Source organism: Haliotis cracherodii, unplaced genomic scaffold (assembly GCF_022045235.1).
Source record: "Haliotis cracherodii isolate W230 unplaced genomic scaffold, xgHalCrac1.p SCAF_1, whole genome shotgun sequence".
NCBI classification, from domain to species: Eukaryota; Metazoa; Mollusca; class Gastropoda; order Lepetellida; family Haliotidae; genus Haliotis; species Haliotis cracherodii.
In genome coordinates this window covers 43,330,483-43,356,667 of record NW_027266264.1, presented here as the reverse complement: position 1 = coordinate 43,356,667, position 26,185 = coordinate 43,330,483, and the positions used below count along the sequence as shown (strand labels likewise).

Here is a 26,185-nt window from a genome sequence, read left to right as displayed (position 1 = left end):
TTAAATCACGCATTTTCTGAAGTCAGTATGGCAAATTAAACCATTTGAACACTTACAGGAATCTTTTATCTGTTGCAAACCGAAATTGTTTCAGATTTGGTAAAAAACATAACTTAGCATTAAATCTTATTCAATGTCACAGGAACTTTTGTTGTTCAGTATAGTTACAAAGCAAGAAACTTAGAACTACTTCAAATTAAATTTGCAGAGGCAATACCACTCATTCTACTATTTCCGGTATAACTTATCAATCTAATCATAAGTTTTGGTGGCAATATAAGTGTCATAGCGACTGATTTACGACATCCATTGTCTGAAGAACATTTGATTGCAAAGGCTCATTACCCTGGAGCCATGACATCTATATGCCTTGAAACACTTAATTGATGTTATTTATTAGATGCTAATCCTATTTGTTAATCCCCATTTTTGTGTACATCGACCGTCTGCCATCCTGAACAGGATGTGCAAGTATGTCACTGATGATTTACTGTTTACATTTATATTTATTACTTACTAAATGTCAGGTGACCTTGGCTATATAAGCCTTGGTCCAGAGAGGAGAGAAGGGGTTTGACTCTCTTACCAAGCAGACCTCTCTCCCACAGCCCAGAGTGTGTACCGACTCTCTGTGGCACCCTCAGTTATTATCTAAGTATATTGTGAATTGTTAATTGTTCTTGTAAATAAAATTGTAATTAGTCTCCTGTGACTCTGGCTCTTTGCTGACTAATTCCCCAAGAAAACCAGCACGTCATTTGGAAGGTATTGTTCACCCAGAACAGTTCCATGATAAGTTGGTGGAGAATCTGGGTATGACAGACTTCTTAGTCTGTCCTTTCCTGTACCTCTCTGCAGCATGGCATATGGTTCACAAAACAGTAGGAAGTGACAGTCTCTTACTAAAAGGATATACTACCTTCCTGGGGGCCAATCACCAAGAACGAAGAAATGGCCTTTAACAAGATTGAAGAAAGAACAAGAACCTCTCCAATCAAGAACAAGTTCTCCGATCCCAAACCTTCCCTGCTCGAATATCTTAGCAACACTGCTAAGACTTCCCCTTCAAGATGTCGTTCCTGCACATGACCTAAGAAAAGAAGTATACACGCCTATCCCACAGAGACCCGACCACAGCCATCTTCATGCAGACCCTGCACAATACAGAAACCGTCTCACGGGCACCTACAAGATGGACACTGTGTACAAGATATCTCATTGGGACTTACTAATTTGTGTTTACTTACATGGACTCAATCAAGGATATATATTGTGTGACTGTTGAATAGTGCAACCAGGTATGTTTAATCAAAGCCAGTATATTAATGCCAAAATGTGTCTTTCCAAAATTCAGTTTTGTATATGTGCAATATACTCCAAATTACATCTTTAGTCAGCTAGATCTTTGAAGTTATTCTGTAGGGAATCTTTGAAATGTCTCCAGGCCACGCCAGACATATAGTTGCAGCTAGGGCCCAGACAAACCTAAGCTGTAGGGTTATCGAGTCACACCTCTAAGCTCGACTCGTAATTTCAAAAATCTAAACGACAAATTTTGTCATTTGTTACAAGTAATTAATGTGCACAGTTTGGTACAAAATTGAATGTATTGTCTAGGACTTTGAATTCAGATTAGGGATATTCTTGGGTGAGCCACCCCTACACATATGTTTATTGTATGTCAGTATTAAGTAATTAACAGCACAGCAGTATTCAGCATTTCAGAATTTTGATGTCGGAATTAAGGATTTTTTTTCTTGGGCATCGCACCCACAATATCTGGGCAAGCTCCGTCAAAGACACGGGAAGAGCACCCATTGTACTTAAAAGGGCAATAGTACCCACAAGTACCGTTTGAGTCACGCGGTAAAGCTAGACTCCTGGTTTCAAATTTCTTTATGCAGAATATTTGCTGAGATGTTTAATTTGTACTTTTTATGACATTAATCATTATCATTATTCGGTACTGAGTCGCACCGCCAAGCCAGACTCCTGAATTCAAAGAACCTTCAGTGATATATTTATTGAATCTGTGCAAAGCGGTAATTAACTTGTAGTGAAACTGCACATTACAAAGATCACTTGGTTAGTTTTCAAACTGGCACTAATTCAAATTGGCTAGATGATCACTTTCATACCGTCATTGCATGGATATATTTGTTACATAAGGATTTCATATAACTGATTTTGATCACATTTGCATGGTTGTTTTCCTTGGTGAAAAAGTTCACACATATCAATTTGGACTCATGTAAGCTTGGGGTCCAAGCTTCACGTAACGGAGGGAAGTTGTCATAGCGACTGATTTACGACATCCATTGTCTGAAGAACATTTGATTGCAAAGGCTCATTACCCTGGAGCCATGACATCTATATGCCTTGAAACACTTAATTGATGTTATTTATTAGATGCTAATCCTATTTGTTAATCCCCATTTTTGTGTACATCGACCGTCTGCCATCCTGAACAGGATGTGCAAGTATGTCACTGATGATTTACTGTTTACATTTATATTTATTACTTACTAAATGTCAGGTGACCTTGGCTATATAAGCCTTGGTCCAGAGAGGAGAGAAGGGGTTTGACTCTCTTACCAAGCAGACCTCTCTCCCACAGCCCAGAGTGTGTACCGACTCTCTGTGGCACCCTCAGTTATTATCTAAGTATATTGTAAATTTCCTATTTCCTACTCTGCTGCAGTGCCCAATACTGCTGTTACTCTTGCCTCTATCCACCTATCAATTAGACATCTGTCAGTACAGTTCGTACTACCGTATTCGACGAAATAAGCGCCCCGCTCTAATAAGCTCCCACGCCGATATTTGCTGATATATTGGCAAGTGAACAATCCCAATTAGCACCCCTTCCGATTGATCAATGTACACAAGACCTATTTATTCGTGTATAATACACACTCGTGTGTAATATGCACTCTCAATTATGGGCAATTAAATTATGGAAACGTATATCTGTCGTATATAAACATTTCAGGCTGTCAGCATAAACTACGCCATTTTCGATCTTTCAACTCTGTTTTTTTTCCAATAAAATGATATTCTAATAAGAGCCCCCAATTTCTAATTTTGAGAGCGCCCTGGGCGCTTATTACGTCGAATACGGTATTCATAAAGCTACAGCAGCTTCTTCTATCCTGGTGAGACAGCGCATAATCAATTGCCCTGTTCCATTTATCACTATTCTTCACACTGTTGCTGTCAGTGTTACTTTGTTCAAAGCCTTCTTCAACTGTCCGCCAATCTGATCTTCAGACTGTGAATGATCAGATCCCAAAGCCCTGCATAATCATTGGGTTTATATTTTGTTTGTTTGTTGTTTAACGCTACACTCAGCAATATTCCAGCTATATGACGGTGGTCTGTAAACAATCGAGTCTGGACCACACAATCCAGTGATTGACATCATGAGCATCGATCCACACAATTGGGATACGATGACATGCATCAACCAAGTCAGCGAGTCTGACCACTCGATCCCGTTAGTTGCCTCTTCCGACAAGCATAGTAGCTAATCACGGGGTCATAATTCCCAATAAGAGAGTACTGATACAAATAATGACGGAAACAGAGCTTTGAATAATTTATGCATCTCCCGTGATGGATGTAACACTTAACTGCACCCTATCATACTCTGCTCTTGATCTTTACTTACAGATACATAAATTTTGAATGAGTTTGAATAGTCGGTTCATGATGACCTTTGTGGAACTGACCATTTTCCAACAATACTTACAACTATCAACTCTGATGAAGAACCACCTTCAACAGGGTGGAACGTTTCAAAAGCCAGTTGGTCTTTATTTCAAACACTATGTACTGAAAACCTAAAACTGACAATTTCAGGCATGTTCCTGATCCTATACAACTTTCATATGTGTAAACCATGATTTGATAATGGATCTGGATCCCAAGGTTATTAATATTCACACACACGTCACATCCTGTATGGCACATTGTTGTTAAATATAAGTCAAGAGGAATATTGATATTCTTGCTCATGCAAATCTTTTTTTTGTTCTTCTTTTGGCATCTTTTGATTGATTTTCAATAGAAGTCAAGATTGATTCAATGCAATATTAAATCAGCAATAGTAAATTATCGCATAAAGTCTTCATATGATTCGTGTCATAGCATTATATTCAAATCTTCTTTCTGCAGGGGATTTGTTTGACATGCTTCTACCAATGCTGAGCATATATCAGGAATATGTGCGCAATCATCACTACAGTCTACAGGTACGTGTTTTATTTAGACATGTCTGGTAGTTTCATATTGCTTGTAAGGTTATTAGCTTCATTGCCAATATACCAGCTCAGCTTTTATCAGCTCACCTAACTGAAAGTCAAGTCAGCTTATCCTATGGCCTGTTTGTCATTCATGACTTATTTATTAGCCAAGTAGTTAAAACTGAAACTTTATATGTGTTTTCCTACCCATGATAAGAGGTGTGAATCAAATTTCTTGTATGTCTGCCACATCAGCCACTCAGGCATTTATTACATGAAATTTAGTGCATATTTTTAGTTAGTACTAGTGTTCAACTAGACCATGCTATTAAATACTCTCAAATGCATCATTTGCATTGTAAACATCATCTCCTACACAACAACTGGGCTGAAATATCACATGCTTTTGGTAAAGAAGTTTCATCTTAACATACTTTCCATGTTTGCAATATAATAAATTTTGACCAAGTACTTTCTTGAAATGCAGATTAATGCAATACAGTATATATTTTTCCTTACTCACCTTGTTATGACTTTTTCAATCAGATCACCTTGTTTTTGACCACAAAAACCATTGTTCTGACTTTGTCTTATTTAATCCAAACCCAATCATGTGCTGTCCCAGTACTAACCATCCAAACTCATGTCTGAAGCTTCCCTTTCCCATGTTAAAGCAAAGCTGAAAAATATTTCATTGTAGCATAATACCATGCTATAAAATGCACATATGTGACCATGGAATAAACATGCTCAACTGATGCACCAAGAATATGTATTATATTTCATGGAACATATCAATAATTGTGTTGTACACAATTTGAGTAACGTTGATGTACATATTACAGTGTTGGAGATTTTTTTTTTAAAAACCCAGTATTTTTTCATAATGAATGAGTGACCACTTTCAACATGTGTTTCAAAATATTCCAGGGGGCAGTGGGGTAGCCTAGTGCTTAAAGCGTTTGCTTGTCACGCCAAAGGCCCAGGTTAGATTCCCCACATGGTTATAATTCTGGTGTCACCGTCGTGATGTTGCTTGAATATTGCTAAAATCGGCGAAAAAATATACTCACATGAATTAATTTGTTTTTGTTATCTGTGAGGGTGTGTTCAGGGGTCTGGACCCGCGAAGATCCGGGGTAGAATAGGTCTTCCGAAACTCGTGCTTGCCTTAAAGGCGACTATGCTTGTTGTAAGAGGCAACTAACGAGATCGGGTGGTCAGGCTCACTGACTTGGTTGATGCATAGTCCTTTTGTCTTTGACACAATACTGTTCGTGGCTCTTTGAACAGTTGAAGGAGTATGCTTTGTCATTTTGGGGCAGGCTTTGGAAGAATGCCAGAGCAAAATGAAAGTTCATAATGACGAAAAGTCTGAAAAAAGAAATTTCAGTCCTGGTGATAAGAGTGTTTTTGTCAATCCCTGTCAAGCAACACCTGCTAGGTACCATGGTCCATATCTTATTGATAAGAAAGGGATTTTGACTATGTTGTACAGGCTGGCGAAAAAAGACTTTGTCACCTATGACAGCTTTGTCATGTCAATATGATTAGAAATCATCATGAAAGAAATAACAATGTACCTACTCAGTGCGCTACCAATGTTTCTCCTGTAGATATTGTATCGGATTATGGTACTGATGAGAATTTAGACGGCATTGCTGACTATGCTAGCTGAAGCTTTAGATTTGAAACTTAGATGTTGAGCAAAGGGCTCAAGTGTCAGTGTTTATTAACAAGTTTACTCACATTTTTTCTGGATGTACCTGATCGTACAGATTTTGTTTGTCATGATGTGGATGTTCGTGATGCTGTGCCTGTGAAACAAAATCTACAAAATCAAATCAAGCGTGAAGCCCTGAAAAAGGAAATTGAATACATGCTGGACAATGACATGTTTTAGTGACCAAGTCATAGTGACTGGAGTTGACCTTGAATTCTTGTACTGAAGCCTGATTGTAATTACAGATGGTGTACAGGCATGAAACGGGTGAGCGCTGTTTCTAAAACAGACTCCTACCCAAAACCAGGAATTGATGACTGCATTGACAGAATCAAACGTACTAAGTTTGACCCATTGAAGGGATATTGGCAGATTCCACTGAATGTGCCAAGTGGGTCCCAGCTTTTATGACCTTATCAATACAAAGTTGTGCCATTGGAAGGGGATCCATCCCTTCTTCGAGAGTGTCACTGAAGCCAAGTTGACTGTAAATTTGGTGAACTGTGAATTTGCAGAGGCTCATGTACAATTTTTAGGTCATATTACATGCCATGTTCCCCAAAACAACAGGGAACTTATAAGATTTCTGTGTATGGCTGGTTACTACCATAAAAAATTTCAAACATGTCTCACATGTGGTGGCCCCACTCCCTAATTTGCTTGGCAGAAGCAAGAAGTTTGCTTGGTACAGCTATTGTCAGGACGCTATTCAGAAAACTAAAGATATTCTCATGAATTCTCCTGTTTGTCCAAGCACCTAATTTTGAAGTAGATGCTAGTGATATTGGTGCTGGAGCTGTCCTGTTGCAAGAATTTGCATCAGGCTTTGATCATCCTGTTTGCTATTATTCACAAGGGGCGGTGGGGTAGCCTAGTGGTTAAAACGTATCACTTGAATATGCTGAAAGCAGCGTAAAAACATACTCAGTCAATGTTATTATTAAAAATTTTGATAGACATCAGACAAACTATTCCACCACTGATTCAAATATACAATGCACTTTTCGTCATAAAATGAATAACAAAAACGCTGAAGCTTGTCTTTGTAGGAATTTGATTTAGGCATCAAGAATATTAACGGTAAAAACAACATCTTTGCAGGCTTGCTGACTTGGTTGATGCATGTCATCGTATCGCAATTGCATTGATCAATGCTCATGATATCAATCATTGGATTGTCTGGCCCTGGCTTGATTATTTACAGACCACCGTTATATAACTCGAGTGCAAAAACAAACAAAATACTACATTTTGATGCTTTTGGAGTCAAGTGTTATCTGGAAGTTTATATAAGTTGGCAACAGCTTGGCTCTCTAATCTCACATTACCTCCCGATTAGCTGTTTTGTGAAGATCATCTTTTCACCCTGGATATCCAGACTAGGCATATTGTGGAAGCTTGACCACTGTTGCTGCTTGGTGGATATACTCATGTCTGACTTTATTTCTGTTACTACTGCTATTGTATTTCATACTGCCAATTAATTTTGTACTGCGACTCCAGTGTGTACTACCATTGTACTTACTTTTCAGTAAGTTGTATTGATTTGTTAACCTAGTTAATTTTATCGTACAATTGTAAATTGTATAACATTATTTTGTGGTTTCACACTGAATTATTTTGCATATACATTTCTGGGTTAACTTTGTTACGTGTCATTTCCCAATTGAAACAATATGTTAACCCAGAAATCTATATGTATGAGAAGTTAGTGTGAAACCAACACCCAACCAACAAATGGAATACAATTAACAATTGTATAACAAAATTAACTAGGGTTACAAATCAATACAATTTAATGCACATTAATAATGATGACAGTACACAATAGAGTAGTAGTACATATTCAGAATTTTGAATAAAAGGTGAGAGCAGTGGAAATGACAATGACAATGACAAGTATAATAATCACCTCGCCGCCACAGTGGTCAAGCTTCGGAGATACGCCTAGGCTAAATAACGGGGTGAAAAGTAATCACACGAAAGATGGTCTTGATGTAATATCAGATGAAATGTGTGATAAAATGTGAGATGAGACAGGCACACGCCCGTCCCACTTATATAATCTAACTAACTTCCAGCACTTTCCATAAGGTGCTAGACCACTCCAGTGTCATCACATCCAGAACATCACAATCTATTTCACTTCCATAACGCTTGACATCCATCTATGTTATTCAGGAAGTTTACAGATAGTTCGTGAATCTAAAAATAATAACTCCATCACCACTGCTTACATCAAAAAGTTCTACATTCCTGACAATTAGTCACAGTTATATTACAATGCAGTGACCTTCTACTGAATGTTAACAGAAACAATGTTATACATTTACAATCATTGCTTAAATATAAATTACTCTGTCATATAACAAATTATTGTTTCAATTGTTTGGAAGTCGAAACATAACAATTGCAAGACGTCTCTGAACACATGTATAGTTTGAAGGACAGCAGAATATTTGGGGTAATTTAATTGCCTTCTGGCAAATATTGGACTGGCGTCTTGACAATAATTTTACATTATTAATGATGGCGATGAAAATATTAGTCATGTACAATAGGTCCAGTTCAATGCCGAGCCAAATCAATATTATGGAAGTCAACGGTCAAATGATGACTGTGTTGTTTGTCTGGTAATATTTTGATAAATATATATTAGTTCGACTTGTTAGAAGTCACCAGATGTCACATCTGTATTACTAATTAAGTGACCCAGTTGAACACAAAACTGTCAGGAATTCATCTTCATGTGAATGTTACTGTGATGTCTCCTTCTTATGCAGGTTCTAGCTGAATACAAGCAACGACCAGAATTTAACAACTTGCTGCGCCGCTATGAAGAGAAGCCTGCATGTGAGGGTCGCACTCTGGAGACCTTTCTCACATATCCTATGCATCAGGTAGAGTTCCTTCTCAATGTTTGTGAACATCACATAATGTGATATTAGTTGTTCATTATATATTAAATTGTTCAGCATTCATATCCACAACTATTTTTATAGGATATCAATGGAGCTTATGCTGTAGCCTGCTAGACAAATGTCCATCAGCCATAGTGTAAGTAAACATCTAAGAAATCACTAGAGCAATGTTGTATGAAGCTGAAACTTGGTCTCCAATGGTAACAAGAGTGACAATGTGTTCAAGAGATTCCCATACGATTTTCAATATTGCTGCCATTTTAAAGCTGAATGCGGACATTTTATGTGATTCATAAATGATCATAAATTGATTCATGAAGTCATTATGGTCAATATCCAATATTTATAGACAATGTGCCCAAATAAAATATATTGCATCAAATGTGCTAAAACCAGCCATGTGGACAATTGCACCTGGAAAAGATCCTTTGAGCAAAATTGTTCTCCAGAAAACTGCTATATGTATGTAGATTTATTTTTTCCTTATTGGCACAGAACAGGTGTATTAAAATCTGCCCCTTAATAAACCTCCATTTAAATGGATTTTGAACAGTAGATGTATTCCAAAACCGGAGCAAAGGACAGAAAATATTCTTATGAAATAAATTAGGAATTTGAAGCCTTAAAGCCTCTATTTATTTAAATAAATCGTTTCCAGTAGCATTGTATAGCAAATGTGGTTATCCACTTCCAAACGTGCAAACTGTTCTCATTCAAAAGATGTCTGCATAATTTACCCTCATCTCAGCTCATAATCATGATCAAAACTAGTTGTTCAGGTTAGTCATTTCATCCAAACATAATAAGTTCACCATTTGAAAACAATTCATCAACAACAACAAAATCACCAATGAAGGATTCCGTCTGGTTGGTTTCTCCAGGAATCACTCCTATTCACCAAAATGCAATATTAGTATACAGTACCCACAGACCATCTGCATCATCCTTATGAAAATATTCTTGGTGAACAACTGTTTTAAATGTATTTCCCATTTTTAATAGAGATCAGTCGTTCCACAAGTTGTTGTCAAAAGTGTACTTGAAAATAAAATGTATAATTGTAATTTGTAATTTGCCTGGAGTTTTATGCCCAGGAGGCGGTGGCTCATAGGGCCAATTGGGAGGGTTAATTAATATGGTAATTTATTATTTTAGTTTGTGCAGGGACAAAAAAGTTTACGTTAGTCATATCGACAGGTTTCATTACCTACGTAGTCACATGCGTACTCCTGCATCCAGTCTATCATACCCTGTTATTTTCTCACCATAATTACACTCTTCACTAACAAGTACATGCTTATGTCTTACATTTACCTACCGTCACTTCTTATATTTTATTTTCACGTCACATCATTAGCCATGCTTTTCTGTTATGTATAAGGTTACTTGGGGCTCTCGGTTGCCAACCTCCTTTGGGCCTTCAGCTCATTCAGTGCTTTTAATCGCCAGTACGGAAGCACAAAATGATCTGACTAGCCCCCATTTCATACGGCGGCAGGACACTATCTACATGGGCTTGCCGATCTTACACCAGGAACCGTCCATAGGGATGTCCGGGTCCACGACCCCAGGGCAACTAATCCCACCATTAGGTCCTCGCCGTCCTTACCACGGGTCCACGACCTACAGGTGACTCCCCTTGCCGTCTAACCGCGGGTCTATGACCTACAGGTTATCCTTCACCTCTAACATACCCAGGGTTGGCGACCCTCCGGCAACCGAAGTAGCCCCCTCAATTCTCCAAAGATGTTGTAAATAAACATATTTTACCTAGATCATGTTTTGTTGTTTCTGCACAAACTGTTCATTTTTCTGCTGGAGTATATCCTCTGAGTGTCCTTTGTGCTGCAAGTCGGAGATCCATTTGTTTTTAGCATTTTCTTTATGGTAATACATGGTTAGTGGGGAGCTCAGATGGTGAAACATTATACAGTCAAAATGGACAATGAAACCCCCTCAAAGAAAACTAAACCTCTTTTATGACAACGGCCGTCCAACTAAGGTCAATCATTTCCTTGTGATAAGACACCTCTGAAAGTTTACCCATTTGCACTTTCAAAGGGTATATATGGCATAGGAAGTGAGGTACGAAAATCAAACAATTGCATTCACGTTCTTCACTCACAGAATGTACGATAGCAATTGACCAACCTGTTGTCATCAAATTTGCTTCTCGTAGGCAAGATTTCGGTCTCTGCTCACAGAACCCTTAACACCAGTAAAGGAATTGTGAGAGACTGGGATCGTTGACACAAATAGATATTGTCTCTGAAAGGAAAAATAAACATGTAACTCATGTTAAACAATTCACAACCCGTAAAAACAATGAAACATTTGAAACAAACACTTATTTTTTCGTTTTCATCTCCAAAATGGACCCGTGAAGGTCTGGGTTAAAATAGGTCTGCAGCAATCCATGCTTGCCCTAAGAGGCGACTATGCTTGTCAGAAGAGGCGACAAACGGGATCGGGTGACTTGGTTGAAGCATGTCATCGATCCCAATTGCGTGGATCGATACTCATGATAACAATCACTGGATTTTCTAGTCCAGACTCAATTATTTTCAGACCGCCATCATATAGCTGGAATATTGCTAAGTGCAGCGTAAAACAACAAACCAACCAACCCAATTACATAGACCGATGCTCATGATATCAATCACAGGATTGTCTTGTGATGACTCGATTATTTACAAACCGCCGTCATAAAGCTGAAATAGTGGTGAGTCTGGCGTAAAACAACAAACAATATCAAAATGCTCCAAAGTAATAAAAGGCAGATGACTGTAACATCAATGTTGAAATCTACGTTTCAAAGGCTTTCCAAATCTTTATAGATGCTTTAAATGCCAAAAGTACAACCATGGTATCTGCAAATTGTCTGTTAGATGTGCTCAGTGGTGAGTATACACTTACAACAGAAGATTGGGACAGGAATTTTTCTCAAGACTGTCCAGTCTGTATACAGCAAATGGCTATAGCACAATGAAACTCATTAGATTACTTATCTGTTCAAAACACGACTATGGCTCGATCATCGATGGTGGAGCCTGCAAAAGTAACCTTAAACTGTTAGATTCTAACCATCATCAAGGTCTAAGTCTTTGTCTTGGAAATATCCAAACTTCTCTTATTGACAGTCTGTATATTGAGGCGGATGAGCCTTCTCATAAACACTGCCATATTAAACAATCTTTACAGTACATCACAAAATTATATTCTAAATAGTCCAACCCAGCAAATAGCTGTGTGTTGAATCCCCTTTATGAGGATCTTTACAATAAGAAAGCATCGCTTTTACTACTTCTAGGAATGAGAATTGAACCTTTAATTTCTGCTGCCAATATTGAACTTATATATCTTCTTTCTGTTTGTTTTCTTCCCCTCATAGGCAATTAGTAAAGCCACATGTGGATCTTTCCTTGTCTAAATTAAAGATATCTGAAACATATCAACTACAATGATAACATAAATATAATCATTTAAGAAGCGAATATGACACTAACAAATCTATATTTACAGATGGATCAAAGGTTGGTGACACTGTAGCTGGATCGAGAACTTTATGAACTAAATACCAGCTAATGCTTCCATTTTCACAGCCAAATCAAAGGCCAATTTAACAGCTCTGGAATATATCATTAAACAAACTAAATATAAGGAGTTCATCATTTTGTCATACTCATTATCCTGTCTACTTGACATTGAATTACATTATGATCTGGCTATGGCCAATACGACATCATCTTTTGTTGGTTTCCCAGCCATGTTGGGATTGTTGGCAACACAATGGCTGCAGCAAAAGCAGCACTCTGTGACATCACAGTGATTATGTACCTGTCGTGAGACGTTACATCCAAAACCTGATGCATAATAAGTGGGGCATCCAACCTACTTTGATTGTTAGTTCAGATTTGAAGATTTTACCATTGTTTTACCTATGATTCCAACATGGCTGGGAAACCACCTAAAGATGGTATTTTCCAGTTCTCAAATATCAATAATCAGTGGATGAGTTGAGTTCTCATATTAAAGTTCCTGTAGGCATGACAATGAATCTGAGAATATGATAAATTGTTCACATTAATTTTGTTGGTTAATACATTCCATTGCTGTTTGTATAGCCTTGTTTTCAGTGGTGATTATTGAGCTAATCTCTGGTAGTCTAGATGATATAAATTTTGATCCAATGATCCAACTAGCAGTTTTGCCACCATTCTTGGATCCATCAGTAAATATAGAGCAGTGAGAATCAGATTTGAATGTTGATCGGATGTATTCTTGTTGGAAGACGAGTTGGTTTGTTTCTGATTTCTTAAAAAAATAGCAAGTGTTAGGTCTACCTCCGGTTTGACTAGTTGTCAAAGAGGTCTAGACAGCAGCTGTAATGGTGCGATAATTTTAACATCTGTGTTGACTGCTATATGTGTCTTAATTCCGATCTCAAGAGGAGGAACTAGTATGGGATAAGAAGTGGTCTCACAGATTTGTTGTGTGCTGCTTTGCTGCAGCATAAGCATTGTTGTGTTACTTTTAATGCCCATATGACTGGGTAACCAACAAAAGACGACGTCTTATTGGCCAGTTGAAATATCAGTGTAAAGTTCTAAAATATCTAATTAATTGGATGAGTCGGAGATACATTATTCTGTGCCTAAAGACAAGAAAGAGAATCAGAAAACATGCTAAACTGTTTACATGCAGAATAAATACAAAGGCTGTAAGGATAGTATTGGCCCCAGCAGTGAAAATCTAGATGATATAATTTTTGTTCCAACGACAGTAACACTTGCTACTTTGACATCATCCTTGGACCCATCAGTAAAGATTGAATGGTGAGTGTCATATTTAGTTCTTAATTGTAAATATTCCTGTTGATATACTAGTTGATTTGTGTCAGAATTTTTAAATAGTGTCAAGGAAATGTCTCCTTCCGGCCTCACCAACTGCCAGGGAGTAGACAAAAGATGGTAAGGAGATATAATATGTAGATCCAGATTTGCAGCAGTAATATAAGATTTGAGTCGATTTCCAGGTGGAAGAACCAGCTTTATTTTCCTCTGAAACAGTTTAACAATGGAGTCATAAGCAGGATTGGAGGGATTGAAACGTAATTTAGTAATATATTGAAGAGACAATTTAGTACGGCATTGTTTTAAGGAAGGTTCATCAGCCTCCACATAAAGGTCAACCAGAGAAGTTTCAAAAGCACCAAGACATAGTCTTAATCCTGGATGGTAAATTGAATCCAGTGTTTTTAAATTGTTCTTGCCAGCTCTAGCATAGACAATGGTTCCATAGTCTGGTTTAGAGCTTATTAGTGATGTATATAAGTAAAGAAAGGCTATCTGATCCCCTCCCCACTTTGAATTTGAGACGACTTTTACCAATCTAGGGCCTTCAAGCATTTTGTCTTGAGATATCTAATATGTGGCAAAAAAGGCAAATGATGGTCGAAAATTAATCCTAAAAATTTGGCTTCTTTTACAGTCCTGATTGGAGTGCCATCTAAAAAGAGTTCAGGGTCTTTATGGGGTTTATTTTTCCGACAGAAATGTATTCAATTGATCTTGGTCTGTGAAAACTGCCCTGTTGAACCCCCTTATCCTGATTATAATGATCAGACAGGGTTGATCAAACAAGAACTTGAAATTGTCTGTCAGATAAAAACTGTGATATAACATGAGGCATACAGCCTCTTAAACAAATATGTAAATATGATAAATAATGTAACACCATGTTTTAATGTTGTATCATAAGTTTTTCAAGGTCGAAAAAGATTGATACAGCATGCTGGTTATTCACAATGGAATTTGTAAAGGGTGATTCTAAATGAACCAAATGCTGAATAGTACTTCTATTTGTTGCGGAAACCACATTGGATATGAGTAATAAGATATTGGTTTCTAAAAAACATACTAAACTATTATTGACCATGCGTTCCATGGTGTTTGCAAATGCAGCTAGTTAATGAAATGGGACGATACTTGCGGTATCATGGGCTTGAGCTAGGGCAGTATTCAGGTCATGTAGTGGAAATACTTCATTGTAATCTTCACCATTATCCAAATTAAAGTTAATAGTTTTCTTTTCTTGTTGATATTTATGTTTCTGAAATTGGGGATTATAATTGGATGATGAAGAATGTTTAGCTAATGTTTCACCCAACTTTAGCTGAACATTCTTCATCATCCAATTATAATCCCCAATTTCAGAAGCATATACATCAACAAGAAAAGAAAACTATTCACCCAACTTATTTGCAATGTCAAATTTATCAGATAGCATACCATGCGAATATTTATGAATGTACCTTTCCCTTTAATTTTTTGTATCATCTTCCACACCTATATGTACAGGTTGATGTTTTACATCTAATACAAAAATTTTGAGATCTGAAATGATTCCGTTCTACCGCTATTATATTTTTCATCTTTGACTGGAATAGCTCTGAGTAGAGTTGAAGGACTTTCTAGTTGAATATTTTCGTCGTGCTTCTTTGATCAAGATGGATGCACAACTCTTTATAGGGAACTAAATCGGGTAATTTAACTCCATGCACTGTTTTGTTGGGTGATATTAATCCTACTCCGCGTGCAAGTCCAAGTGTATCTGCTATGTTCCAGGCAAAAATTACTTGCTTTTCTCCAGAGTTCAAAATCAGCATCCCATTCGACTCATTTTGTGTGAGACTAACTCCCAAATGCTTAAAAAATTCATCAGGTACCCATCAGGTATAATGTAGTTTTCTCTATTTATTATTGTCTGAGTATTTCTTCTCGCAGCACTTATATTGGTCCACTGCGGGTAATACGTTACATCACAGATAGCGACTTCAAGTTGACCATCCGAGTTATTGATAGTATGAAGCAGTTGAATAGACTGACCATTTGTTATTCCTGGGAGTGTAACATACATATTAGATATACAATGATACTATACCATAACTTAAATATGAAATCAACTTATATTACTTATCAGTCGATTTTAGTAAGTGCCTCTGGTGCTAATTTTTGTTGTTGAATTCCCTGATATCTTTGAAAAATACAGGTTCACGGCAACTAGCGATAAAATGGTGCACAATTGGTTCCACAATCCAATGCAATTTTGGCAGAATCAGTTAAACTTTGCCATATGGTGTGCCACAACAGGATGTGGTGTATCTCTTTATGCCCCAGGATTTGAACTAAATAAGTCTGTTTTATCATTTCACGTGTAATATCAGATTAGACGTATACTTAAAGAAATTAGTTCTCCATTACCGCAGGATCGAGCATGGCATGCATCAAATAATCCATACAATAGGTGGGCATTCAAACATATTTGTCAGGAATTCAATGTTTCTACGAGTAAAGATTGGCGTCTGAGTGGAGTTAACCATGGTCTAGGTATTCCGTACGCTGGTGCACACTCTGTTAAAGAAGTCAGCGATGATTTACTGAAAAGGGGTCGGCTTCTTCCGAGCTTTGCTCTCTCGAGTAACAAGTGGAGAGATGATCCTATGAACTTTAAGGGTGGTGTTGCTTTCACCGTCCAAAAGGTTCAGCAACCACCTGGAAATGCTTGGAATGAATTTCTATATGATAAAACAGAAAATAATTTTACTAATTCAGGAGTTGTAAGAGTTAATGAATCAATAGGAACTTATGTATGGGCAATTCTTGGTGCACAATCACAAACACGAACAGGAATAATCGGTTCTGGGACGGGGCTTGATGCACAAAAACAGTTTGTTGCAAATGTAGAGGATGCTATCAATTCACCAGTTGACATACCATCTTCTATAAAACGTTATCAAGATGTGTTACAGTACGCTCAATCCAAGGTAGACTACGTTTATGCACCGGGACTATACATGTCTCCGAGTAATATGGAACTTAAGATTGGTCAAGTGATAGGCTATAATAATAAAATTCAACAACATATCGATGAAAAAACAGCGCTTATAGTAGGTGGAGTCGCGGCTGGTTTACTCATGATTTGGTTAAATAGTTTTTAGCGGATACGTACAACAGCCCTGCAATTGCTACGATCAGTGCCCACAAGTTTTGACTAAGCCAAGTGGTGGTCTTAGCTAATAAATTCAAGATCCAGGAAACTATACTCCATTTATACCAGGAAAGGCAGACACGGCTTTCCCAACGAGCTTTTCAAGTGCTGAACCTAATGCCATTAAATGCTTTATTATCCACTCTTTTAGACCCTTTTTATCAGTAGGGGTTGTGCCACCTCCTGTACCACCTGTACCACTGGTTAACGCGAGAGTCAAAGTCGATATAATAAATCCCAATGCGGTTAAAATACTGGCAATGGTTATCCCCTGTTCTCTGAACAATGTTTTAATTTTATCGGCCAGTGTAGTATCATCGTTGAGGACTTGATCGATAGTTTCTCGAATTCGACTGATTTGTGAACGAAATGCCTTTCTATTACTGGAAGCAGCCTCGAGGCGGGCCGATCTTTCGTCTTCTAAGTTACACAGTCTTTCTACAGAACTCATCACCCACCTGTTCAAGTTTTTTTTTCTCATAAGCTATATGCTCGATTTCAGATAGCTTGGCTATATTATTGATGAGTTCTCCCCGCATTGTTTGCATTGCCTTGTCAAGACCTCGTAATTCCCTAATACTGAACTCCGTAGAATTATCGTAGTAGGTATCCAAGAGTCCGTCTGAGGCCACCTTCGAGCTTTCTTCCAAATTATCTATGTTACCGAGTTCATCATGCACAGTCCAAAGAACCTTAGTAGTCTTCGCGGAAAGTTTTTCTCGTCGTGAGTAGTCTACAAAACCTAATTCATTATGAACAAAGTTGATGCCATGTTTAGCGGCTATCGTAGACAAAGCTAGGGGCTTACGAGTACGATAATGCAGAAGGTCAATATCAGGTTCACTGCATATTCGCAATATTCCTTTACTATCTATCGTAAACTTTGAATAGTCATGACCAATTGGGCTAACATCTTTAAAGGTATCGTAATAATCATTAAAGGTTAATTGTAAAAGTTCATCGTTAAGATTCGTAAAGCTGGTTTCATCAGTACCCTCTTCGATTGTACTAGGGTTATCAAAATCATCTAGATTAAAATCATCCATTTTTATATTAAACATAAGGTTACATAATTTCAATATAACAATGTCTTCGCAATACGGACGCAAGTTAAACCCACAATGTAGACTTCGAGATCCATTAGGGGTCAAAACAATTCGCCAGTCTGTAACTATAACTAATAACCCTAGTACCATCAATCAGAATCAAACGCTTCTGGTAAGCTTTCCTAATCCTAAAAAAGCCATAATTAATGTAAATTATAAGGGTGATGACTGTTTCAGAATGATCATAAGATCTGCATTGTTCCCCATAGATTCTAAAATTGCAAATAGACCTTCGAGCTATCGCCAAAACGATTGACTCAACCTTGATTGTATAGACAAACCTACACCAATCTCACAAATTGATAAGGCAGAAAAGCAAAATAATTTAGCTATAAATGTTTTCGGACATTCTTAGAACTAAAATTACTCACCGATTACAATATGCACTTGTTTATTGAGAAAGGATTAAGAGGTGATATATCGATGGTGGCGAAAAGGTAATCTAAGGCTAATAATAAATTAGTGGAAGGATATGATCCGAATAAACCCGACACGCACATATTATATCTCGACGCCAACAATTTGTACGAATGGGCTATGAGTCAACCTGTACCCACGGGTGGTTTTGAGTGGGTCGAAGTGAATGATATCCATAATATCAATGCGAATAAAGGATACATGCTAGAAGTTGACTTGGAATATCCAACAGAGTTACACAAAGACCATAACAGTTATCCGCTAGCTCCCGAAAGATTAATGGTTAATAAGGATTGGATGTCAGAATATCAACACTCCTTGATGGGTAATACTAGGTTAGCTAACGTAGAAAAACTCATACCAAATTTGATGGATAAGACAAAATATATAGTTCACTACAGAAATCTCCAGTTATATCTATCGTTAGGTATGAAACTAAAGAAAATACACAGAGTTCTAAAGTTTGATCAAACTCCCAGGATGAGGCCCTATATAAGGCTGAACAGAGATTTAAGAAAGATAGCTACCAGCGATTTGGAAAAGAACCTATATAAGCTCATGAAAAACTCAGTATTTGTTAAAACTATGGAGAATCTAAGGAAGCTTGTTGATGTTAAATTGGTCAGATCTAATGAGGAAGAAAGACTCAGGAAACTTATAGCAAGTCCAGTTTTTAACAGAAGCAAGATATTTGATAACGACTTAGTCGCACTACATATGAGGAAGAGTAATATAAAAGTCAACAGACTGTTGTACGTTGGAATGAGTATTCTTGACTTGTCAAAACACTTAATGTATGACTTTTAATACAACAAACTTAAGAAGCAATACGGCGATAGATGCGAGGTGTTATATACCGACACAGATTCTTTGTTGATGGAAATACAAACCAAGGATGTGTATAAAGATATAGCAGAAAAAATAGATATGTGTGACACGAGTGATTACCCAAAAGATAATCCACTGCACAGCGTAGTAAATAAAAAGGTGTTAGGTAAGATGAAGGATGAATGTGCTGGGACTCCTATAGCGGAGTATGTTGGATTAAGACCTAAGATGTATTCTATAAAGAAGTCTGATAATGGGGAGATAAGAAAAGCTAAGGGTGTTAAGAAGTATGTGGTAAAAAAGCATATCAAACACGAACAATATAAAGAAGCATTATTCAACGGTAGAACATTCAAACACGAGATGAACTCTTTAAGAAGTGTCAATCACAGGATATATGGATTAAGAATGAACAAGACATCATTATCCCCCTTAGATACAAAGAGACGGATTGATAAGGATGGTGTAACTACCTATGCTTATGGTTATGGTGGTAATACTGTATCATTGGGAACTATGAGCAACTCTTCTCGTACAAATGCCCTGCCCGGTCCATCTTTAAGATAATAAAGAATAGGCTCTTCTTCTTTCATAACTAACCGACTAACGATATATATCTTAAGGGACCAAATCGGATCGGTTGAGTGAGGTAGGCCTCCTTCGAGTTCACCAGGCTGGTATAAAGATCTTACCCTTACTCTATCAGGAAGTTTTTGTTCTTTGCCTCTCCTCGGTGCTGAAGATTCGGAAGTCACAGATTTCATTTTAATCGCATCGGATGTTTTCCTCCCGATTAATCTTGTTACTTCATTATTTAGCGCTGATACAATAGCTGATAATCGTGTCACCCATTCGGTTGATCTTAATCGTTCTGATTTCATTTCAATCCCATACTGATATCCAAACAAACGTTCCGCTAATGTCCGGTTTAATTTTTCAACGATAGCTTGACTACGTTAGGCCTCTTTTTCACCACACCTGATTTCGACATCGTGCTTGTTAACAGTTTAGTTACTGATCCCATAAACTTGTGACCGGGATCTACTTGAAATAGCTTAGGCCATTTTAGTGGTCCGCTTTTATATATGTGACTCAGTGCATTAGCTACCTCTGTTGAATCTTTCGAAGTTAATGGCTCAGCCACTTTGTAGTGACTAGCCACATCCACTACGGTTAAAGCGTATTTATACGTTTTGCGTCTTACCTTTTCGTGGGGAAGAAACAAGAGGTCAGCCTGATGAACTTCATTTGTTGTAAAAATATCAAACTTCTTCCTCGGGATATAACGTGGTGCTGGTAAGTATATTTGCCACATTGCTTGTTTCTTTAACCAATCCTTGGCCACATCTTTAGATACCTTAGTTGCGGTGGCTAATTTTTGTATTGCTCCTATACCTTTCCAATATCCTGGTGGGCTATAGTAAATTTTATCGAATTTATATTAATATTGATGTTCTTTTAATACGACTCATGATGATCGTTGAATCGCATCATCATTTTTGCATAAAAAATTCCATATGTAGTAGCAGTATAGGTATATAAATCTGGCTCCAGTGTGGTTGTGGCAGAATCATCATTACCTATACTACTATATGGAATACAGGCTTTAGAATTACATATGTATCATGTTATAATTATATGTTAATGCGATTTGAATATTTATTATTTACTATTGTACTTACTACGTTTTACATGAGACGTTTTATATTTACATGTCACCATATATTACATTATTGCTTGTAAGCTAAACATCATTGACAAATACTCAAAAACAAATGACAAGTAAGCTAATAATGTGCGTTGAAAATATATATTGTTAATGCCAAAATGATGTATCAAGGATAAAGTAGAAGATATATTGACAGTAGCACTGTGAAATTATTCAACAAACCCGTGAAAACAACACTGCTTTAGCTCAATGTTTACCTCTCCTGGCGGCCATTATGCAACGACCATCTTATACAAAAACCCGCGCTCAGGTCTACAGGTCTCTTTCTGTGGTATGGTAATTAGTTGAACCCTCTCCCTCAAGTGTATCCTCCATGATGTAACCTACTCATCAATTCGATGCTGCTCTTTCCCAGCATCCCGACTATGGAGCTGAGACAAAGAGACCCAACCATCATAAAGTAATTCGGGTCTAATAAAAACAATGTCCCAACAACCTGTAACACATGACTGACACTGATATTGGCTTGCAACACGTGTGTCTTTACTTCCGGTCGCTTACAACAATAAAAACCGATGTCGCTTAGGGCATTGACAATAAGCGTATTACACTCCATCTCCCTCCTTAAGTATGTAAATGTGATTTGGACAGAAAGTTCATTGGGTATATTGTTATTAAATATGACTAGATGGGAGGGTATATCACACTCTTGGAAAGATTGGCACACAACAGTTCTTGGAAAGTGTCTCTTTCTGGATCAGCACGTAGCATTGTCATTACATTCTGTAACTAGATTATAAACACAAACTAGATGAACTGTAACTATTGAGCAATAAAATTGGCTTGACAGGTGTACATACAGTCACTTGCAATTGTCGACCTGTGCTAAACCTAACACTAACTAGTAATGATAACTGGATATGGTATTTACAAGTCCAACTTTTTGGGTGGAATGATGCGCCTTCCATACCTGGTAGTTTTTGGCTGGTCACTTGGTGGTGGAGTTGAAGGTGGAACATACACCTGGGGTGAGTGTAAATCCTTCCTGTCTGTCTCAGGGTGGTCTATTTCAGGTGCTGTACGTTGATAGTTTGCTGACTCAGTAACCTTTCTCAGATGCTTTCAGTTATGTCGGTAGGTACCATTTTCACTTGTAACATAGTAAGACCTAGGGCTTTCATGGTGTCTGTTGACGATGGCTGGTGTCCAGGCCTTGGTGTTCCCTAGTGGAGACATTCTTACACTGTCGCCTGGTTTGAGCTCAGGAAGCTACTTGACACTTTTCTTGTGATCGTAGTAATACTTCTGCTTCTGTTTCTCAAGGCTGAGGTGGCGCTTGACTTCATGTTGACTGTAGGGTCTTGGCACAAGAAGTTCTTGAGCGGCTGGCAGTGTATTGCATGGACGCCTGCTCATGAGCAGCTGAGCGGGAGACAAGTTGATACCTTCCAATGGCGTCGTTCTGTAGTCTAGAAGAGCAAGGTGTTTGTCTTCAGACTTCTTCCATAGCTTCTTCACTGTCTGAACAGCTCGTTCTGCCTCCCCATTGGAACTTTGGAAGTGAGGACTGGAGGTGACATGTTGGATTCCATATGACTTACAGAAGTCCTTGAACTCACGAGAATCAAACTGTGGGCCATTATCTGACCGCAACTTTGTGGGAATGCCGTGGCTGCTGAAGATGGCATTGATGGTTGCCGATGTGGTAAGTGAGTTGAGCTCGACAGTGTCTATGTACCTCGAAAAGTAGTCTACTAGTACGAGATATTTCCTGTTCTGGAAGTCAAACAAATCACAGCCAACTTCCTATTACGGCAAGTCTGGAGGTGGTGTTGGCATCAGCAGTTCACTCTGCTGTTTATTTGGGAACTCAGCACACTTGTGACAGTCTCTGATAATGTTCTCAATGTCAGCATTCATGCCGTGCCAAAACATTTCTTCTCGAGCCCGTTGTTTGCTCTTAACCATGCCAAGGTGTGACTCGTGAATGAGCTGGAGCATATGGCTGCGGAGACTTGGTGGCACTACAATCCGCAGTCCTTTGAAAATGATACAGTCAGATAAGGACAAATGGTCACAGGAGTCCCAGTATGGACATGTTTCCATGGGCGCTTCTTGGCGGTTGTCAGGCCAACCATTTAAGATAGTTTCGCTCAGGGTTGCCAGTTCCACCTTAGTGCACTGCTTGATCTCTGCGTATCGGTTTGGGGTTACTGAGATCATGTCGGCCATGTTGACTACTTTCAGGTCGACAACATCAGACTGACTATATGTCAGGTAGGCTCTTGACAAGGCGTCAGGTGCTGACATGTCCTTGCCTTTCCTATACCTGACAGTTAGGTCATACCACTGAAGTTTGAGAAGCATTCTTTGAAGACTCATCGGTGCTGCGAGGAGTGGCTTCCTGCAAATGTCCTCAAGTGGTTTGTGATCATTGTACACAGTGGTTTCTTTCCCAAATATATAGCAATGAAACTTGGTAGCTGCATGGACGATGGATAACATCTCCTTCTCAATTTGGGCGTACCTCTTCTCAGTTTCAGTCAGAGAGCTGGAAGTGAAGGCAACTGGCTTTCCCTCTTGAATCAGAACAGCTCCTAATCCGTACTGCGACGCATCGCACTGGATTTCAACAGGATTGTTCACATTGAAGTATGCCAGGACAGGTGGTGTACTTCTTGAGTTTCTGGAAGCTGTCTTCTTGTTCAGGGTCCCATGAGAATAGTACATCAGACTTCAGAAGTAAACGAATGGGTGCTTCCACTTTGCTCAGGTCAGGGATGAACTTGGCCAGGTACTGTATGACTCCTAGTAGCCGGCTGATGCCATCTTTGTCAACTGGAGCTGGCATTTCTGTGATGGCTACCACCTTGTCAGGGTCTGGCTGGAGGCCATCTTTAGTGAGTATGTGTCCCACGTATTTAACCTCTGTCTGCCTAATGGAGCATTTGTCATAGTTCAGCTTCAAGTTGTACTCTGTTGCTTTTCCAATCACTTGGTTCAGAATTTCGTCATGATGAGCCGTGTCAACCCCTGCAATCAGAACGTCATCCATAATGGCTGCTGCACCACTGATGACCCCAAGCATGATTCTCTGGTATATCTCGGGAGCTGAACGGATACCGAATGGGAGTTGAAGCCAACGGTATCTTCCGATGGGAGTGTTAAAGGTGGTCAGGTATGAGGACTCCTCATCGAGTTTGATCTGTAGAAAGCTTGACTTTGGCCTGGGGAATGTTTGGTACAACTTCCTCAACTGTGTTAAGCGGGTGGTGTATTCTCAGAATTGCTCTGTTCAAATCCTTAGGGTCAATACAGATCCTGATTTTCTCCTTCCTGACTGAGACTACCATTGAACTAACCCATTCAGTGGGCTTTGTTACCCGGGTTTTGTATCCGTTCTCCTCCATTTGCTGTACTTCTTCAACAATCCTTTCCTTCAGAGCCGCAGGTCGTCTGCGTGGTGGATGAACTACACCTTTAGCCAATGGATCTATTTTGATGCGATACTCTCCAGGGAGAGTGCCTGTGGTTTTGATGAGTTCTGGGAAGTCGTCAAACTGGCGCACAGAATCTGTGGTCATGTTGACTCGAATTACTAGTCCTAGTTCCTCGGCCGTATCTCCACAGATGACATTTTCTTGGTCCAGATCCACAATTAGAAAGGGTGTATCAACTGTTTTCTTGACATAGGTTAGAGGAAGTTTGACAGTTTCTCAGGGGCGAATCTTTTGATTCGAGTAGGATTTCAGTATCCTGGGCGACTCTTTCAGGTCACGAACTACTTCAATGCGGTCATCAGCTGATTTCACAATGATATTACACTTTGCTTCTGTGTCAATTCTGAATTCTATTTGCTTTTTTCCTATTTTCAAGGTTTCGGTCCACCTGTCACCTTCGGCTCCAATTTTGTTCACACTCTCTGTTGCGAAGGTGTAAATGTGGATTATGTCTTCGGATTCTGAATAATCGTCTGAATAATTGTGAGTCATCAGTCTCATATTCCTAAAGTGTGTTGACTTGTTGTGATTTTCTCTTCTTGCAGTATTTGCAACTGGTTCCAATAGCAGGGCACTTGCCGTACTTATGTGATGTAGACTGATCTAGTCCACATTTGTCACAAACTTCACCCTGTTTGCTGTTTTGCTTGTTTTTCTTCTTGCCTATCACCCTGTCTTTCTTCTTAGTTGACCATTTTCCTTGCCTGCCTGCTTCCCATAGTGAAGCTACTTTCACTTCATCTCCTCTGATTAATTTTAGCTGTTGCTTTGAGACTTCAAACTGTCGGCCGATTTCTATGGCCTCTGCAAGTGTGATCCTCTAACCTTGGTCTAAAAGTTTTTCTTGTACTTTGGAATGTGCAACACCAGCTATGATCGTATCAGCTATCAAGATATCATCTGGGTCAGTGTATTCACTCCATGAGTATTAATCTAAGATCTTTTACAAAGTTGTCAAAGTGTTCGTTATACTGCTGCTTCCTCTGTTTCAGTTGAAACCTGGCGATTCTCATGTTGTTTCTGGGTCTGACATTATCTTCAATTTTTTTGAGTATCGTATTAGGCTTATCTTCTTCCCCTTCTCCCCTGTTAAGAGTTTTGTAAATCTCCCTGCCTTGTCTACCGATCCACATTCCCAGCCAACCCGTCTTATCTTTATCACTTGCCTTAGACAGTGGTCCTTTAAAGATAAACGTGACATTCTGTTGAAAATGCTGGAATTCTTGGAACATATCATTTGCGTCCCAATCTAGGGTCGGTTGTTCAAACTGGAGATTTTTTTTTCTTGTCAGGTTCAGATCGTCGGCAAATTAGTGTGTCACGCGTTGCACGAGTGACAAAAGGGGTGCACACCCGTGTTCAACGCGTTGCAGTGGCAAGTAATTGCATTCTTGATCATTGTATGATCATTGTATGTAATAACGACTAGTGTTTTAGAACTTTGATTGTTACGTGTTTTTTAATATTGGCTTGCATAACATATAGCCTCTGGTGACCAGAGTGATGACATAAATCCTACCTGGGATACATGCAGGGTGCGCAGTTCCTGCAAATAAGGTGGTTCACCTTTGGTTACTGGTGGCCTATGACATGTATGAGTACGTACCTTAGGATTGCATGTGTCTTTTATACACTACATCTAGTCTTTATTTATCATTAAGTATGTTTCTTACAGTTACAGATTCACGTAATTGGACTATGGTAGTTATATTTAGAATGCAAGGGCAG

General features: G+C 38.6%; 1 protein-coding gene across 1 annotated transcript in view; it reads left to right on the top strand.

Annotated features, from left to right (window-relative positions):
• Positions 1-26,185, top strand: part of LOC139478127 (ras-specific guanine nucleotide-releasing factor 2-like) — a 969,963-nt gene that overhangs the window by 66,319 nt on the left and 877,459 nt on the right. Inside the window, exons 7-8 of the mRNA XM_071260456.1 lie at positions 4,177-4,253; positions 8,751-8,867. Coding sequence (XP_071116557.1) covers positions 4,177-4,253; positions 8,751-8,867 — 194 coding nt within the window. The remainder of the gene's footprint in view (positions 1-4,176; positions 4,254-8,750; positions 8,868-26,185) is intronic.